Below are 16,332 nucleotides of genomic sequence, written 5' to 3'. Positions count from 1 at the left end.
CAGAGTGAAGCGACTTGTCCCACTCTTTTATTATCACTGCTATAGTGATCTTGGGAGCACATGGCAAGATGCAGCCCCCATCATCTGGATCTGTGAGCAACTACATGGAGCAAATGCCCCTTGCCAACACACTTTGGACATATGTGATTGAGAAACAAGCTTTGTGGTACCAAGCTACTGAAATGTGGAGATTGTTTCTCTGCATCATGACCTAGGCTATCCTGATCTCTGTGTGAGCACCATTCATTACCATATTTTTTCCCTTCTGCCCTGGGCGATGCCAGTGATTCATACAATGGCTTCTCCACCAGCATAGGACTCAGCCCACAACCTAACTATCCTGACTAGCATAGAAATGTACATGGATGACAGACTTTGTGACTAGGATTACCAGTTAAAGACAGGACATTCAGTTATATTTTAATATGAGATTAAAAAACAAATATATATATTTTTAGTTTAAGTATACCCCATGTGATATTTGGGAGATACTTACACTAAAAAATTATTCCTTATTTATCTGAAATTCAAATTGAACTGAACTTTCTGTGTTTTCATTTGCGAAATCTAGCAACCTTTTATGTGACTCTTTTACTATCTAAAATCTCTTTGGAATTCTTCACCCACTAACGACTATTTCACTAGGCCACAAGTTTTTCCTTCAAGACGCCACAGTTGTTGCTCCATTTTCTTCAAGCATTTCACACTGCAAAGAATTCTAGGGCCAGTTTGACTTTTATTCCTTTAGGATATATTTGTTCCTAAAAGTAAACACTTTCACCAGGATGTGTTTCAGTTTTGTTTTGTTTTCAGTACTTTGGCTTAGTTTTCAATGAGCTGTTCATTCTGCATTATCAGCTCAGGGAAGATTCTCTTCTTATGTTTTTGATTAATGTGTTTTCACATTTAATCTTGTCTCATTGTTAGGAAGAAGTCTCTGTGTTTTAAGCTTTCTACTCCTGTACTCTCTGTCCATCATATTTCTTTCCTGCCATTGTTTTAATCTCCCTGTCTCTTGCTTCTGCATTATAAGCACATGTTTACAACACCTTCCACATCACTGTCTCAATTTTCTGCAATGTCAGTTCTGTCCTTTATAGCTTCCAGTGTGGGCTTTAATTCTGCTATTGTATGTTTGGTTTCCTGTATTCAGTCACTTGCTTTGTCACCTGATTAGTGTCTAAACACCTCAACTTTTATTTCATAAATTCTTCTTTTCCTTGAATTTTATGATAATCACAGAAAATGTATTCTAAAATTTACTTCTATTTTTCTGGTTTTTTAGACAGCATGATTTCCTATATCATGAACATAATTTCAATCTTTTGTGTTCAAAAATATCTTTATATGTTCATTGCTGCCTCTTAAGTCTTCTTTGAACAAAGAGCTAACTATGTGTAAAGTTTACCACTAAATATTAAGAATGGATTCCTCTGTGGTCTCCTTCCCTGCCTATCTGCTTCTATAGAAATTATGTTTTAGGCCTTGGTCTTGAAGACTGGTTTACATAATTAAGCCTTGGCTGAAACTATTGCATCTAGAAATTGCTTGTCTACTGGGCTCTGCTGTCCTGAAATCAATTGCCACTCCAGCTACCTGGTAAGCTGGCTTTGTGGAGAAGAATTATTCTGACATAATGTGAAACCATCTGCAGTTTTCTTTTGCCAGAAAAAATGCATGTGAGAGTGGGATGCCCAGAGTGTATATTTCCAACTCAGGGTGAGAAGGTACAGAGGTGTGTGAAAACCTTCAACACTCCCGCCTCCTCCACTCTTGCAACGCACCCAAAACATCTCTGATTCTCTAACACATCCCACATCACATCACATGCTTGGCATTTGACATTCCCAGTGGCCAAACAGGCACATTCAACTGATCTGAGTAACCAGGGCATTCCTTTGGTTCTCAGTTTTTTAAAAAAAATTCAGGGAATATATTTCAGGAAAAAGAAATAAAGGCTAGAGATCTATTTTCCCTTGAACTCTGTTCTCTCCCATGATGAGCTGTGATGCCCACCAATGTCACCATGGCATCAGCCAAGCCCAGATTTCTCAGGAGCTCCTGCAGCTCAGCTGATTTTATCCTTCTCATGTTTGTCAGCAACTGTACCCTAAGTGCCACTGCTGAATAAGTGCAAAGGAGAGGGTTTGAATGGCAGTCTTCTTGTTCCACAGAAGCTATGCATTTGACATGCAAATAAAGAAATCACCCAGACTAGAGACTGCAGAGTCTCTCATCAGAGGTCCAGCCCCTCAACCCTCTACCTTGACTGCAAGGTGGGATCCCCAGCGGGTGGGTACTAGCACATAATGACTGTACAGACACTGGCAAGAAGAGCATGGTGTTAAGTTGTGCTATGGGCACCATGCAGAAGTCCCCACAGGCAAGGACCTACCATCACTGATATGTATGACGGTCCTGGTCTAACAAACATCTTTTTAGTTTAACATTGTAAAACTCTCTAGTTTGGGTGACAAGTGGTTAAGATCATTTTTTATTCATCAAACCCACAGGAAAGTCTAGAGGGGAGGGAAGAAGTCAGTCTTTTGTTTGAACCGAATAGACTCTTGAGCAGCCAAAAATGGATACAACCTCCCTAGCCCTTGATTTTTGTCAATCACAACATGGAGATAAGAATAATTAATTTGCAGACCAGTGTGGGGATTAAACAAAATAACATTTTTAAATGTTAGATGAAAAAGCATTTATAAAGAGGGTCATGAATATATTAGGTGCTCAAGACATGTTAGTTGTTGTGATGTCTTATTCTGTCCTGTAAGATAGTTATGTGTGTGTATATCTTACTGTCCCTCATAGACTGTATGTTTTATCCTTGCATCTTCCTCTATTTTTCCCTAGTACCTTAGTTCCTGTAGCATAGCAGGAATTTAGCAACTATTTGTGGGTTGAATGCATAATGTTTAATGAATAAATAATTAAATGAGTGATTCTCTACTGAAATAAAAGGAACATTAATTTAATTGATTATATTTTAATGAAATTAATATTTCTTTTATTTCACTAGAGAGGCTAGAGGCCAGGCACAGTGGCTCACACCTGTAATCCCAGCACTTTGGGAGGCAAAAGTGGGAGGATCACTTGAGGTCAGGAGTTCAAGACCAACCTGGGCAACATAGCAAGACCCCATCTCTCTAAAAAAAAATTTAAATTAGCCAGATGTGGTGACATGCACCTGTAACCCTGGCTACTTGGGAGGTTGAGGCAGGAGGATCACTTGAGCCCAGGAGCTGGAGGCTGCAGTCAGCCAAGATCATACCACTGAAGCCCAGCCTGGGCAACAGAGCAAGACCCTGTCTCTGAAAAAGAAGAAGACGAAGGAGCAAGCTAGAATTAGAAGCTGATTGTTAGTTTCTTTTAGCAACTTGGGGCCCAAGTGAGAGGGAGTCAAAGGTCTCTAGGTAGTACTGAGCAATGTGTTATAATTTATTTATTTAAAATATATTTTCTACTATTGTATATATGTCTCAAAATCAGGGCCTGGGTCTTAGTGATCTCTGCATTTTATACCTTGGCTCATAGTAGGTCCTCAGAAGCTATTTTCCGGGTGGAGGAAAGGTTGGTAGAGCAGCATTGTGTACCTTAACTTTGATGATGGCTGGGTTGTACTGCACAGCGTCTCCCCACTCCTGCATCAGGTCCGCTGTCGGCAGCTCCTGGTACGCCAGGGTGGTGATGTGCTCACTTGCCCCTCCTCGTACCAGGACCACCAAGTCCTCCACCATGGTGTCCCTCTTGTTTCTGTCTGGAATGGACACAGAGAGCTAGCAGGTCACAGAGGATACCCCTCTGCCCCCTAGAATTTACTGCAACCCAACCAACAATTTGGGTACATCATATTCACTGAGCTTGTCTGAGAGATGTGGGTAGACCAGACACTTCCTTGCCCACAGGGCAGTCATGGTACATGGAGCAAAGGGAAACTCACCCATCCATAAGCAACACAAATTGAGGGCAGGACAAGAAAAAGACATTTATCTTGAGCAACTGTAAGTGCTAGTTACTGAGTAAGTTTATGGAAGATAGATGATAGCTAGACTAGATAGATAAATAAAGAGATAATAGGTAGGTAGATAGGTAGATAATAGACTGGCAAATAGGTAGGTAGATAGAGTAGATAGGAAGATAGATGATAGATAAGTAGGTAGATAGGTCATAGGAGATAGATAATAGATTGTTAGAAAGACAGATAGAAAGATAGATAGATAGATAACAGATAGTAGATAGATAGATAGATAATAGAGAGACACACAGAGAGGTAGATGGATAGATAGAGAGATAGGGTATGATATTTTCTTTTACCAGACAGCAATTTTAGGAGCCCAGCATTATTAGCTCTACTTCACAAATTATGAAACTCATACCTGGAATTGTTAAGTGACTTGCCAAGGCCCACACAGCTAGCAGCTGATAAAGATAAATTTTAAACAAGGTTTGTCTGGTTTTATAGCCACTGTTCCTTGGCCAAATAACTTTCCTCTCCCCAAACTGACTCCTGCAGGTAGAGTATAGTGGAGCTCACCTGGGGGAAGCTGAGTTCATCCTCTCCTCCACTCACCCTACACACCTTGACCAGGCATGAGTCCAGCTATGATTTTGTCTAGCCTTGTGGTTTTGGACAAATTATTTATACAGTATGAGATTTCTTTTTTGTTCTCATCTGCAAAGTGGATACTCTGCATCCATGTAAAGAATAAATGGTATATTAACAGCTAATAATTATTGATTATTTATGTGTCAGTCACTAATCTAAGTGCTGTACATGTATGAATGCATTTAATCTTCACTACAAAATAGTAGCTATATAATCTTCACTGTGCAGATAAGAAATCGGGGAGAGATGAAGGTACTTACCAGACAGTCCTGTCCAGGCCTTACGTTGTCTCACTTCTTTGTGTGAGATGACAATTGTGGGAAAATTTATAAAGCCTGTGCTAAGCATGTAGTAGACACTTACTAAACAGTGGCCACGATAAAGCAATTATTATTTTAACTTATAGAGTTGCCCAGAAAGCCCTCAATCGTATCAGTGAGTTATTTCCATTCTAATGTGTCTATGTCCCCAGTGCCAAAAGAACTGGTGTAAAACAGCCCAGCGTGGTGGCTCACGCCTGTAATCCCAGCACTTTGGGAGGCCAAGGTGGGCAAATCACTTGAGGTCAGGAGTTTGAGACAGCCTGGCCAACATGGTGAAACCCTGTCTCTACTAGAAATACAAATATTAGCCAGGCGTGATGGTGGGCGCCTGTAGTCCCAGCTTTTGGGAGGCTGAGGCAGAAGAATCCCTTGAACCCAGGAGGCGGAGGTTGCAGTGAGCTGAGATCATGCCACTGTACTCCAGCCTGGGTGACAGAGTGAGACTCCATCTCAAAAAACAAACAAAAAAAGAACTGGTGTAAAACAGCTCCTCAAGTCTGAGCCTGCAACACCTGAGCAGCATTAAAAAGTAGGGGGCGTCTCCACCAGGCATGGTGGTTCATGCCTGTAATTTCAGCACTTCGGGGTGCCAAGGCTTGTAGACGGCTTAAGCCCAAGAGTTTGAGACCAGCCTGGGCAACATGGCAAAACTCGTCTCTATAAAAAATAAAATAATAATAATAATAATAATAATTAGCCGAGCATGGTGGCATGCACCTGTAGTCCCAGCTACTCAGGAGGCTGAGGTGAGAGGATTGCCTGAGCCCAGAAGGTGGAGACTGCAGTGAGCTGAGATCACACCATTGCACTCCAGCCTGGGCAACAGAGTAAGACTCTGTCTCAAAAAAAAAAAAAAAAAAGCTGGGGAGGGGGAGGGGAAGGGGAGGAGTCCTCATCTATGGCCAACAGGAGTATAAATTGGTGCAGCCATTTTAGAAAACAGTTTAGCATTATCTAGTCAAATAGAAAAAGCGCACCCTCTAAAACCCAGCAGTTCCAGTCCTATGTGTACTCCCTGGAAAGAGACTTGTACATGTGTACCAGATAACTATGTAAGATGTTCAGAGCAGCATTGATTATAATTGCTTGAAAGAGGAGACAAAACAAGTGTTCATCAATAGTAGAATGGACAAAGAAAAAGTGGTATATTCAACAAAATAGTATGCAGTGATAGAAGTGAACTAACTATAGTTATACACAAAAACATTATGTTGAATGGAAAACACAGGACTGGAAGGATTATAGTCCATCCATATAAAGTTCAAAAATAAGCAACACTAGGTCATGTTAGTTGGCGATATGTTAGGTGGTAAAACTATAAAAAACAGAAGGACATACTTGGCATAGAAGTTGGGATAGTATTTGTCTCAAAAAGGGAGGGAGATGTAATCACTGGAAGCACTAGGAGGATAAACATTGTAAGTGTGGAAGTCACAAGCCCCTGTCACTCACCTTTTATTTCATTCAGAATACCTCTGCATTTGCCTGTGGACACACCCAGCTTGACATAGACCTCTTCAATGGCACCACCAATTTTAAAATCATTTTTGGCACAGGCGTGGACATTGTTAAGAGTATAATCTGAAGAAAGCAAGGAAAAAAGTCCATGACATAAAACGTAATTCATTCTGTCCCTTTCCATATGATCGAATCCAGAGGCCTAGCCCTTGTTGGATGTCACAAGGACTCGGGTTCAAATAAATAGGTCACCAGTCTGATAACAAGAAATGCAGGCAGCAACTGGCACCAGGGCAGAGACCTCGTAGAGCTCAGACCCAACTTCCCCTTTCAGCCTCCCCGCAATGCTCTCTGAGGATTTTTGCTGACTTTGAAAGAGGGGAAGTGCTCAGAGTCATTTTCTAAAAATTTGATCTTATTGATTCTCTAGGGATAGATCCAGTGAGTACAGAGACTGTTACAATCTGCCTGCCCTCCCTGACCCACTCTTCTCCAATCTTTGATAAAGTAGAAAAAGTGTGTTAGTTAATTAGTTGAGAAAATGGATATAAAAAGTAAGGCATAGTATCTGGCAAAGAGGAGGGGCAAATTTCCCTGATTTCTTCTTCATTTTTGGACTATTTCCTACTTCTTCCTCCCTAATTCTCCCTGAGACATCCTCCTCCCCTGGTCTTGCTGAAATTCCAGACATGACTTATAAGCACCTCTCTAAGCACTTTGAGGCCAGTTCAGGGAGAAAAGAGCAACTTTGACCACCAGGGCTGTCTAGCAATGTTGGTGTAGATCAGTTTTTCCCAAGGTGCATTTCTTGAAACATGAATCCCATGAGATGCTAGCAGATGTTATGAGAAAAGGAACTTCTGTGGTCAAGAAAGTGTGACAGATGTTGCATCAAAATAGGTGGAGAGGTCATTTTATTGGAGTACATTTGTGAAACTTTGAGAGTGGAATCTATTATGTGTTTTCCCAACTTATTTAATTATTAAGCCCTTTTATGGGAAGCAATTTGAGGAACAGTGGAAAGCACTTTTGAGATCATTTTTATGCAGGAAAGTACCTCTGATTTTGACAAGACTGAGGCCACACTGTATAAATTTACATTGTGTACCATGAGTCATCTTGCAAGTACATGGACTGGTAATCAAGCCCTGGCTCTGACACTGCAATCTGTGTGACCTACAGCAGTTCACTTAACCCAACAAGTGCCATGTCATAGGAAAGGATATTGGGTTGGAAAGCAGCAGACTTGTAGTTGATTGGAGTTGGAAAGAGCTGGGATATCTGTATGAAGATGAATTATAGGGGAGGGGTGGGGGTGGAATATTAGTTTGGAGACCACAGTAATAATCTGAGACCTTGCTATGTAAAGTATGGTCTATCAGCCAGCAGCATCAGGATCACTCCAAAGCTTGTTAGAAATGCACTCTCAGGTCTCACTCCAAACCCACTGAATCAGAATCTACCTCCTCCAAGATTCATACTTGATTCACATTCACATTAAACTTTGAATGTGAAGGTCTGGTCATGGGATGAGGCTACGGTGGTAATGGGAAAAATAGGAAATATAATTTGGAGGTAGAGCTGATAGATTTTAAGAAAAGAAAAAACAATAGATTTGAAGAAAAGAAAAATAATCAAGGTTGACTGCTAGTTTTATGGCTTGAGCCACTGCTTGGATGGTAGAACCATTTCTGAAATGTGGATGACTAAAGAAGAAACGTATTGGAGAAAGAAAGTCAAAAGTTCTCTTTGGGCACATGTTCAGCTGGTGAGGGTTGTTACACATTCACATGGAGACATCAATGAAACATTTCAACATAAACTCGTGGGTGCAGGAAGAGATCCAGGATGGATCCAGGAAGAGATCCAGGAGTTATCTGCATGCTGAAGGTATTTAGAACCATGGGATTGGATACAACTTCATAGAGAGAAGAGTTGTAGAAAAGAGAATGGCCTAAGGAGTTAGGCAGAAGAGGACTGACATTGTCAATCAAAAAGAAGAGGAAGAGAAATCTGCAAATGACACTGTGAAGGTGTAGCCAGGAAGGTAGAAAGAAAACTACAAGTTCGACTTAGGATGCTTTCCCCAGCTTTTAGGAAAGCCATGGTCCCTCGGGCAGTGTACCTCCTCTCTCCATGGCCTCTTTGTTCATAACGAGGGTGTATTCATAAATGCCCCCAAGTACGGCCTCTGTGATGTAGTGGGTCCCAAAATCACGGAAGAGATCTCTGTATTCCCCGTAGCTGTACTCCAGGGGCAGTCGCTTAACTCTCTGAAGGAACTCGTAATGGAGCATGAGGCTTCTGGGTTTCAGCTTGTAATGTGCTACTTCAAGGTCAGAGCGTGCATGCAGAAATACGCTTTTCTAAATGAAATACCAACATGGGAAAACCAGACCTTTAAAGTTAGGAATCTGGAACGAGAAGATGAACTTTACAAATACCATCCGATGTTCTTGGCCCGGGGTCATCACTCTTATGATTCCTTTAGGATACTTGAGAGAAGACAGCCTCTTTGACAACCTTTCAATGCTCATAAATATTCTGACATCCTGTTCAGCTTGGAAGAGCTTGCTCTTAACTCACCTCTTTACTGTAGAGAATAAGGACTGGGAAGGGTAACAGAAGCAGGCATGGCAGGGAGCAGCTGGAGGGCATGGGACCTCTCTGATGGGACATAGGATTTGCTAACCTGCAAAAGTGCCTGCTTTGCTGATACCTTGTAAACTCTGAAAAAAAGCCACACAAGAAAGAGTAAAAGTGGTGCTTTAGGAAAACCAGCAATGACAGCGTATGGCAGGAGTCAGCAAAATACAAGCCTCATACCAAACCCAGTGCCTGTAAATAAAGTTTTATTGGAACACAACTGCATCCATTTATTTACATATGGTTTACAACTGGTGTCGCACTCCAATGGCAGCGCTGAATAGTTGCAACAGAGACCTTGCAGTCTCACAAAGCCTAAAATAATTTATTATCTGGCCCTTTACAGAAAAAGTTTGGTGACTCTCCGTGTATGGAATAGACTGAAAGTTAGTGATGCCTGATGAAGTATAAACATCTAGAAAGTGTTAGTACAATCCTAGATGAGCATTCCCTATACTACTGTACAGGAAGAGAAAAAGAGGAAGGTGGCAAACGCCTGTGAGATATGTTCTGCCTAATCCTAAATCCTTCAGCTCTACAAAGCCATGCCAACTCTGCTGGTGCCTATCGCCCTGGGGCCTCATTTTGTCTCCTAGCTTGCTCTCGCCCCATTCTAGTCCTGCCTCAGTGACCTATGACCCTCTTCCTTCTCCCTTACCCTTCCTAAATAAGCAGTCACTAGGTACTCTGTTCATTATTTTTCTGAATATTTTAGGTTGCATCTCCTTTTGCTTGCATCATTATAAAAGCCTCCTCCCTAATCTCCTTCCTTTCTCTAGCCTCCTTCAATGCCCCAATCAGAGTTGACACCCTAAAATTCAGATCGTATTATGACAATGCTTCTCTTAGCTTAAAGCAAAACCTTGCGTGGCTTACTGTTGCCTTCAGAATAAAATCAGCTCCCTTACTCTGAGTGTAAGATCATCACAATTTGTCCTCCAGTAGCCTCTCTGGCTTCAGCTTCTACACCCCTGAAGTCTTCCTCTCCATACTTTGCTACTTTCTATCAACCACGTATGTCAGCATTCATCCAATTTTCACTGTTCCCCAAGCCTGCCATTCTCTTTCATATTATTTTGCACATGCTGTTCCTTCTCCCTGAAATATTATTTTCTCCCTTTTCTGCCTGACACATAACTACTTATTTTTTAAATCTCTGCTTTGCCATTGCCTCCAATTTGATACCAACCTGAAGTTCCCAGACACACCCTGGCACTCCCTTTTCTAAGATTGCATTGTACTTGCTTGTATTTCCTTTATAGCATATGCCATGTTGTATTATAACTGATATAATTAAGAATAATATGGCTGGGAGTGGTGGCTGAGGCCTGTAATCCCAGCACTTTGGGAGGCCAAGGCAGGCAGATCACAAGGTCAGGAGATCAAGACCGTCCTGACTAATGTGGTGAAACCCTGTCTCTACTAAAAATACAACAAAATTAGCCCAGCAGGAGGCACATGCCTGTAGTCTCAGCTGCTCGGGAGGCTGAGACAGGAGAATCACTTGAACCTGGGAGGTGGAGGTTGAAGTGAGCCGAGATCATGCCACTGCACTCCAGCCTGGGTGGCAGAGCGAGACTCTGTCTCCAAAAAAAAAAAAAAAAAAAAAGAATACACTGGCTTTCATGTTTGATACTCCTACTATACTGAACATGAAGGCAAGAATATTACCCTAGAGACTACAGATCCCTAGTCTGTCTTTAGGATAGTGCCTGGCACAATGTTAGCATCCTATAACTGGCAATTTGAATCAGGGAGCTGGAAGGCAGAGAAGGAGAGAAGGAAAAGGGGAGGGAGTAAGCAATAGGAAGCAGATGATATGATCAGATTAGCATCATAGAAACATTTCTTCATGCATGTGAAGGGGCAAGCTAGGAGACAGAGAAACTATTTAGTTGGGTACAGTAAGAGATGAAAGAACCTGGATTAATTAAGAGGTAATAGGAGTTAGTGTAAGCAAATGTTGAAGAGTAATACTGAAGGATTTGGTAATCAACAGATGTGGACATGAAGCAGAAGTGAGAGCCAGATATGATTCTGGCTCAGTTCTTAGCCTGGAAAAGTAGAGAGGAATATGCCATTAACATCCATTGAAAATTTAGGAAGAAGACATTGCCTTGGAGTGTCAGCACGATGCCCAGGTGAGATGCTCAGAAGAGTGGATAGGGAAGGTCTGAAGTTTAACCGAGAGGTTAGAAGCAGTGATGAAGGCTCATAGCTTGTCCCTGTAAAAGAGGAAGTGAGTTGAAGATGACACCCAGGGGATATTGGAGAGTACATAGAGAAGAGGGCCATGAATTAAATAAAGGACAGATGGGAATATTAGACCCAGGGAGGAAGCTGATAAGGAGCAGAAAGAAAGCAGGAGAAACAGGAGAGCAATGGTTTGGTCATCTCCACCAAGCACCCTAAGAAGTCAGAGAAGAGGTCTTGGGTGACATTCCAGAGAGGAATTTCAGTCAGATGTCTGGGATAAAAGTCAAATTCCTGTGGATTGAAAAGTTTCCAGAGAAGTTCTAGTCTTCAAAGGTACATCTTACGCTTATTGAAAACCTAAGGGAAAAGTGTATTAGAAAATGAAAGAAAATAATTATAGAAGGTTATCTCTGCTTGGTCTCTTTAAAAAGTAAGTTAGCTATTTTTTTGAGAAGATTTCAAGACAACAGAAAGATAATCGGTTGTTAGGACTAGTAGTAATGTGGAATATAGACACATCGGAGGGCATGTCATTTCAAAAGGATCCATAGGCTATAGCTGGAATGTCCCCTCCAAAACTCATGTTGAAATTTAATTGCCATTGTAACAGTTTTGAAAGGAGGCACCTTTATGAGGTTATTATGTCATGAGGGTTCTGCCCTCATGAATAGATTAATGCTGTTGTTTCAGGAGAGGGCTAGTTATCGTGGGAGTGGGCTCCTGATAAAAGAACGAAGTTCAGCCCCCTTATGTACTTCCTCACCATGTGATGCCTTCTACCATGTTACGATGCAGCAAGAAGGCCCTCACCAGATGTAGCCCCTTGATCTTGGACTTCCCAGCCTCCAGAACTGTGAGCCAAGTAAATGTCTTTTCTTTATAAATTATTCATTCTGTGGTGTTCTGTTACAGCAGCAGAAAATGGAGTAAGACAACATATACGTTTAAAAGCGACAAAGACATACTTACAGTATGAGAGAATCGTTTAGTTCTCCTAATATAATGTTTGCCTCGATCACTTTGACTGCTGATACCAAGTTCAAATATTCCAGATATTTTGAAACCAAAACTGAAACCAGAACTGCTTGCCGCTTTCTCTATGACATTGTGTTCAAAATCTGAGTACGATTCATATTCTTTCAATGTAAATTCGTATTTGCCTTGGGTCTAAAGAAGAAAAAAAAGTGTTTTTTATTTCATTTGACTCAAATCAGTTCAATACCAGTGAGCAGACAGCCACTCTACGCCTACTATGTGCTGGATACTGAATTAGATGCTCTGGATACAGAAAAACCAGGGCCAATTTGTGTCCCCACCTCAGGGCTCTTGGTTCAGTAGTAGAGACAGACCTGATCAGTACCTTGGGTGGAAACTTAGAGGTTGGTTTTTGATTTGGATTACAACTGGCAAAAATGCAGGGGAACATTCTGGGCTGTAGGCTCAGCTTAATTAAAAGCATGGAGGTGGGAAAGGGCAGGGTGTACCCCAGGAACTGCAAGGATAGCAGTACAGTTCAATGAGAAGTTGAAACAGTGAGGAGAAAAGGGGGATATTGCGAGAGGATGTTCTGGTGTCAAAATAGGCTGTTGAATTACTTGTCCTGAAATCTGGGCTTAATTCAAATACGACCCAGCAGAGGAAGCAGATCAAGCCTCAGGAAGATGATTTGGGCCAGCCTGGTGGTTGGATTGGAAGGGAAAAATTTGGAGTCAGACAAATCCATGAGGAGGCTGTATGAGTAGTGCAGGTGACGGTTGATGAGGGTCTGGTCTAAGGCAGTGGCTGGAGGATCAAGTGACAAAGACAGGAACATGCCTTAGAGAGAACTTAGGAGAGCCCTTTGCTCGAAAACCAGTGTTCATGGCTTTGTGTGTAGGGGAACTGCCAAGGGTACTGCCTCGGGGGCCCTGGAGTGACCAGTCTCAAGTCACCTCCCTGCCCACAGTTCCCATCGGCTTCTGGATGCCTGCAATTCCCAGAGGCGGATGCAACAGCTCAGCTGCTACAAGGGGAAGGAGGAGCAGTTCAGACATGGTCTGCAGAGTGGCCGCTGAGATGCACTGCATCTCTGCTCTTTCCTAGTCGGATGACTTTGGACAATTGCCTTGACCTCTCCATGCCTCAGTTTCTTCATGTGTAAAATGGAGGCGATAATGGTCCCTTTCATCAGGCTTGTTCTGAGGATTGGGCTTATACTGGTAAATCACAGCACAGCACCTGGCACAGCGCTCAAAGAATGTTGGTATGGAGAGTGGAGAGTTTACCATGTATGTCCTGCCTGAGTTGGGATCCACTTTTACCTGGATGGTAATGGCTGCTCTGAAATCCTCCCTTGAAAGTAGTTTTGCGGATGGCACTGGACACCCTGATGGAGAGTGTGTTTGGCGCTAAACTAAATTTGTTCTTTCTTGGCTAAAAAGTGTGTTGGGGAGGAAGGGAAGGAGGAGTAAGAAGGAGCTAGCCTTCAACATGGTGCAATATATACATTTTAAAGACAGGATCTTGCTTTGTCACCAAGCTGGAGTGCAGTGGTACGACCTTGACTCGCTGTAGCCTCAACCTCCTGGGCTCAAGCGATCCTTCTGCCTCAGCCTCCCGAGTGGCTGGGACTATAGACATGCACCACCACACCGGGCTAGAAAACAGCGTGCAATTTTGGAAGTGGAAATTACTGTCAAGATCCTCTAGTTCCGTCCACCAGTTTCACAGATGAGAAAACTGAGGCCCAGAGTGGAAAAGGAATTTAACCTAAGGTAAAATTGGGACCTGTGGCAGAGCCAGTCCTGGCACCCAGTATGTTCCCTCCCATCAGATCTCAAGTGTGTGTGTCTTACGGGCTATTCTAAACCCCACTGTCTGTGAGATGTGTTTCTAAGTTTGTACATTAATCATAATAGGGACTTACATTGGTAGAGCACTTCATAAAATGCTTAGAGCAATGCCTGCTTTTAATAGGCAGGGATTTGATAAGAATGCAGTAACAGCAGTAACAAGAGTTAACATTTTCTGTGGACTCACCATTAAGCCAGGCGCTGTGCTAAATACTTACACACATTATCTCACTAATCCTCTCCCTGCAGGGTAGAACCTCCATAACTCCCAATTTAAAGATAGGAAAACAGAGGCTCTTAGCCTTTAGGATTGTATGGATGGTAAGTGGCAGAGCCACCAAGTCAGTGTGACTCCAAATCCTAAGCTTTATTTCTACCTTCAAGGTAGCTTCTGATATTATGGTTTCTATTATTACTGCTCTACAATTGCCCTCCTGTTACTATATACAGCATGTCATCTTCTATGCAAGGTCTAAAGGAAGGAACTGCCCATTTTTACATATGAAGAAACTGAGGCTCTAAGAGAAAAGGGGATGTGTCTAATGTCACATAGCTAGCAGGCTGTCTGGCCAGGCCATGGACCCTGCTAACTGGGTGCTCAGCTGGGGCTCCCTCCGTTGCTACCTGGTTGTCCCTTACCTGTGGCGTGTAGCTTTCCACATTGTAGGGCTTCCTAAACCTCGTGTTCAGGATGTAATGTGGGGAGCATCCACCCGCATAATACCTGTGGTCAAGAACTGAGCCTTCCAAACTATTTGTGAACAAATTTATCCTGTAAGGAAGAGACAGAGAAGGCGAAGAGGTTGGGGTTTGGGGTTGCTTAATCTTGATTGTCAGACCCTACTGAACGAAAACAAAAATTCCTTGGCACAGCCTTCAAGGCTCTTGATACCGGGTCCAAACCAGCTTTCCAGCTTCATCTCTGGCCACTCTTAACCACAGCCACATGTCCTAGTCCCCAGCCGTGTGAAGAGACTTGCTCTTGCTCCAGTCTACTCAGCTCCTTCTGTGAAGAACTGTTCCCTGCACCCAGAATGCCCTTCCACCCAGTCACTGTTTTATCTCTGACTTGTCTGTCAAGATTGAGCTCTGTTGCCACTGTGGTGAGAGGTTTCACTAACACCTGTGGCGCTTGAAGCCCGCAGCCCAGCTGGGTTAGGGGCCCTCATAACACCCTGTGCTCGCACCGTTGTGCGTTTATTGTCCCGTATGACTACAGTTGCCTTGCAAGAGTTGGGTAGCATAGTAGGTAAGTGTGTGGACTTTGGAGCCAGACGGCTGAGACCTAATCTCTGTTTTGCCCCTTACTGCCCAGGTGACCTTGGGCAAGCCAATTAAACCTTGGGTGGCTACTTACGACCTCTGTGCCTCAGTCTGCTCGTATGCAAATGGGGACCATGAAAATACTGCCTCATGGGGATGTTGTGAGGATCACATGTGTCAAGTTTATGAAGTCCTTAAAACACCGCTTGGTCCATGATAAATGTGCTATGTATGTATTTGTCACCCTCACTATACTGTGTGCTGTTTGAAGTGGCAGTTTTCTTAATTTCTGTACCACCCTCATCACAACCCATTTGCAATATTATTCACAATAATTACTGTTTACTGAGGGTATAACTGGAGACAAACACAGCAGTGGGTAGCTACATGCATCATCTCATTAGTGTCCCTGCAACTCTGTGCAACAGATGTTGTCTCCATTTTAGAGAGGAAAAGAATCCAGCCCCTCTTTAGACATTATTTGTCACTGCCTCCTAGGGCAAGCCTCCATTCTTGACCATCTCTAACTACTGAAATTTCTGTTTTTATTAAGAGTCTCTGTCTCCTATCAGCTTCCACTTACTGGACTTGGTTCTGTTCCTTACCAGAATTGTCTGGGGTCTCTTTCCCATGACATATTCCACGTATCAAAATAATGTATACATGTTTATTTTCTTTAACAACTATAATGTGGTGCTGACTTTGTGGAGGCATCATCCTAATCAATTTACACACAAGGGTTCATTTAATCCTTATGAGGATTAGTCATTAGGAGGTAAGTATTATTATTATTATTATTATTTTTTTTTTTACAGAATACTAGATACATTTTAATTTTATATAAATAATGAACAATTTTATATTAGTATATTCTGTGAAATATTAAAGATGTACATATAAAGAAGACATTGGTTGTTCATCTGAAACTCAAATGTAACTGGGTGTCCTGAAATATATTTGGCAATCATAGCCAGGAGTCATATGCAGTCCTGGTCTGATAGTT

At 42.3% G+C, this 16,332-nt stretch overlaps 1 protein-coding gene across 1 annotated transcript in view; it reads right to left on the bottom strand.

Annotated features, from left to right (window-relative positions):
* The window catches only part of C8B (complement C8 beta chain), a 41,827-nt gene that overhangs the window by 8,549 nt on the left and 16,946 nt on the right, over positions 1–16,332 (bottom strand). Inside the window, exons 5-9 of the mRNA XM_017877261.1 lie at positions 14,706–14,838; positions 12,205–12,402; positions 8,519–8,759; positions 6,388–6,516; positions 3,600–3,763 (exon numbers count right to left, since the gene is read on the bottom strand). Of these exons, the coding sequence (XP_017732750.1) occupies positions 3,600–3,763; positions 6,388–6,516; positions 8,519–8,759; positions 12,205–12,402; positions 14,706–14,838 (865 nt within the window). The remainder of the gene's footprint in view (positions 1–3,599; positions 3,764–6,387; positions 6,517–8,518; positions 8,760–12,204; positions 12,403–14,705; positions 14,839–16,332) is intronic.

The sequence above is a fragment of the Rhinopithecus bieti genome, unplaced genomic scaffold (genome assembly GCF_001698545.2).
Source record: "Rhinopithecus bieti isolate Rb0 unplaced genomic scaffold, ASM169854v2 scaffold_6380, whole genome shotgun sequence".
Lineage (NCBI taxonomy): Eukaryota > Metazoa > Chordata > Mammalia > Primates > Cercopithecidae > Rhinopithecus > Rhinopithecus bieti.
This window is presented reverse-complemented; position numbering and strand designations above follow the sequence as displayed.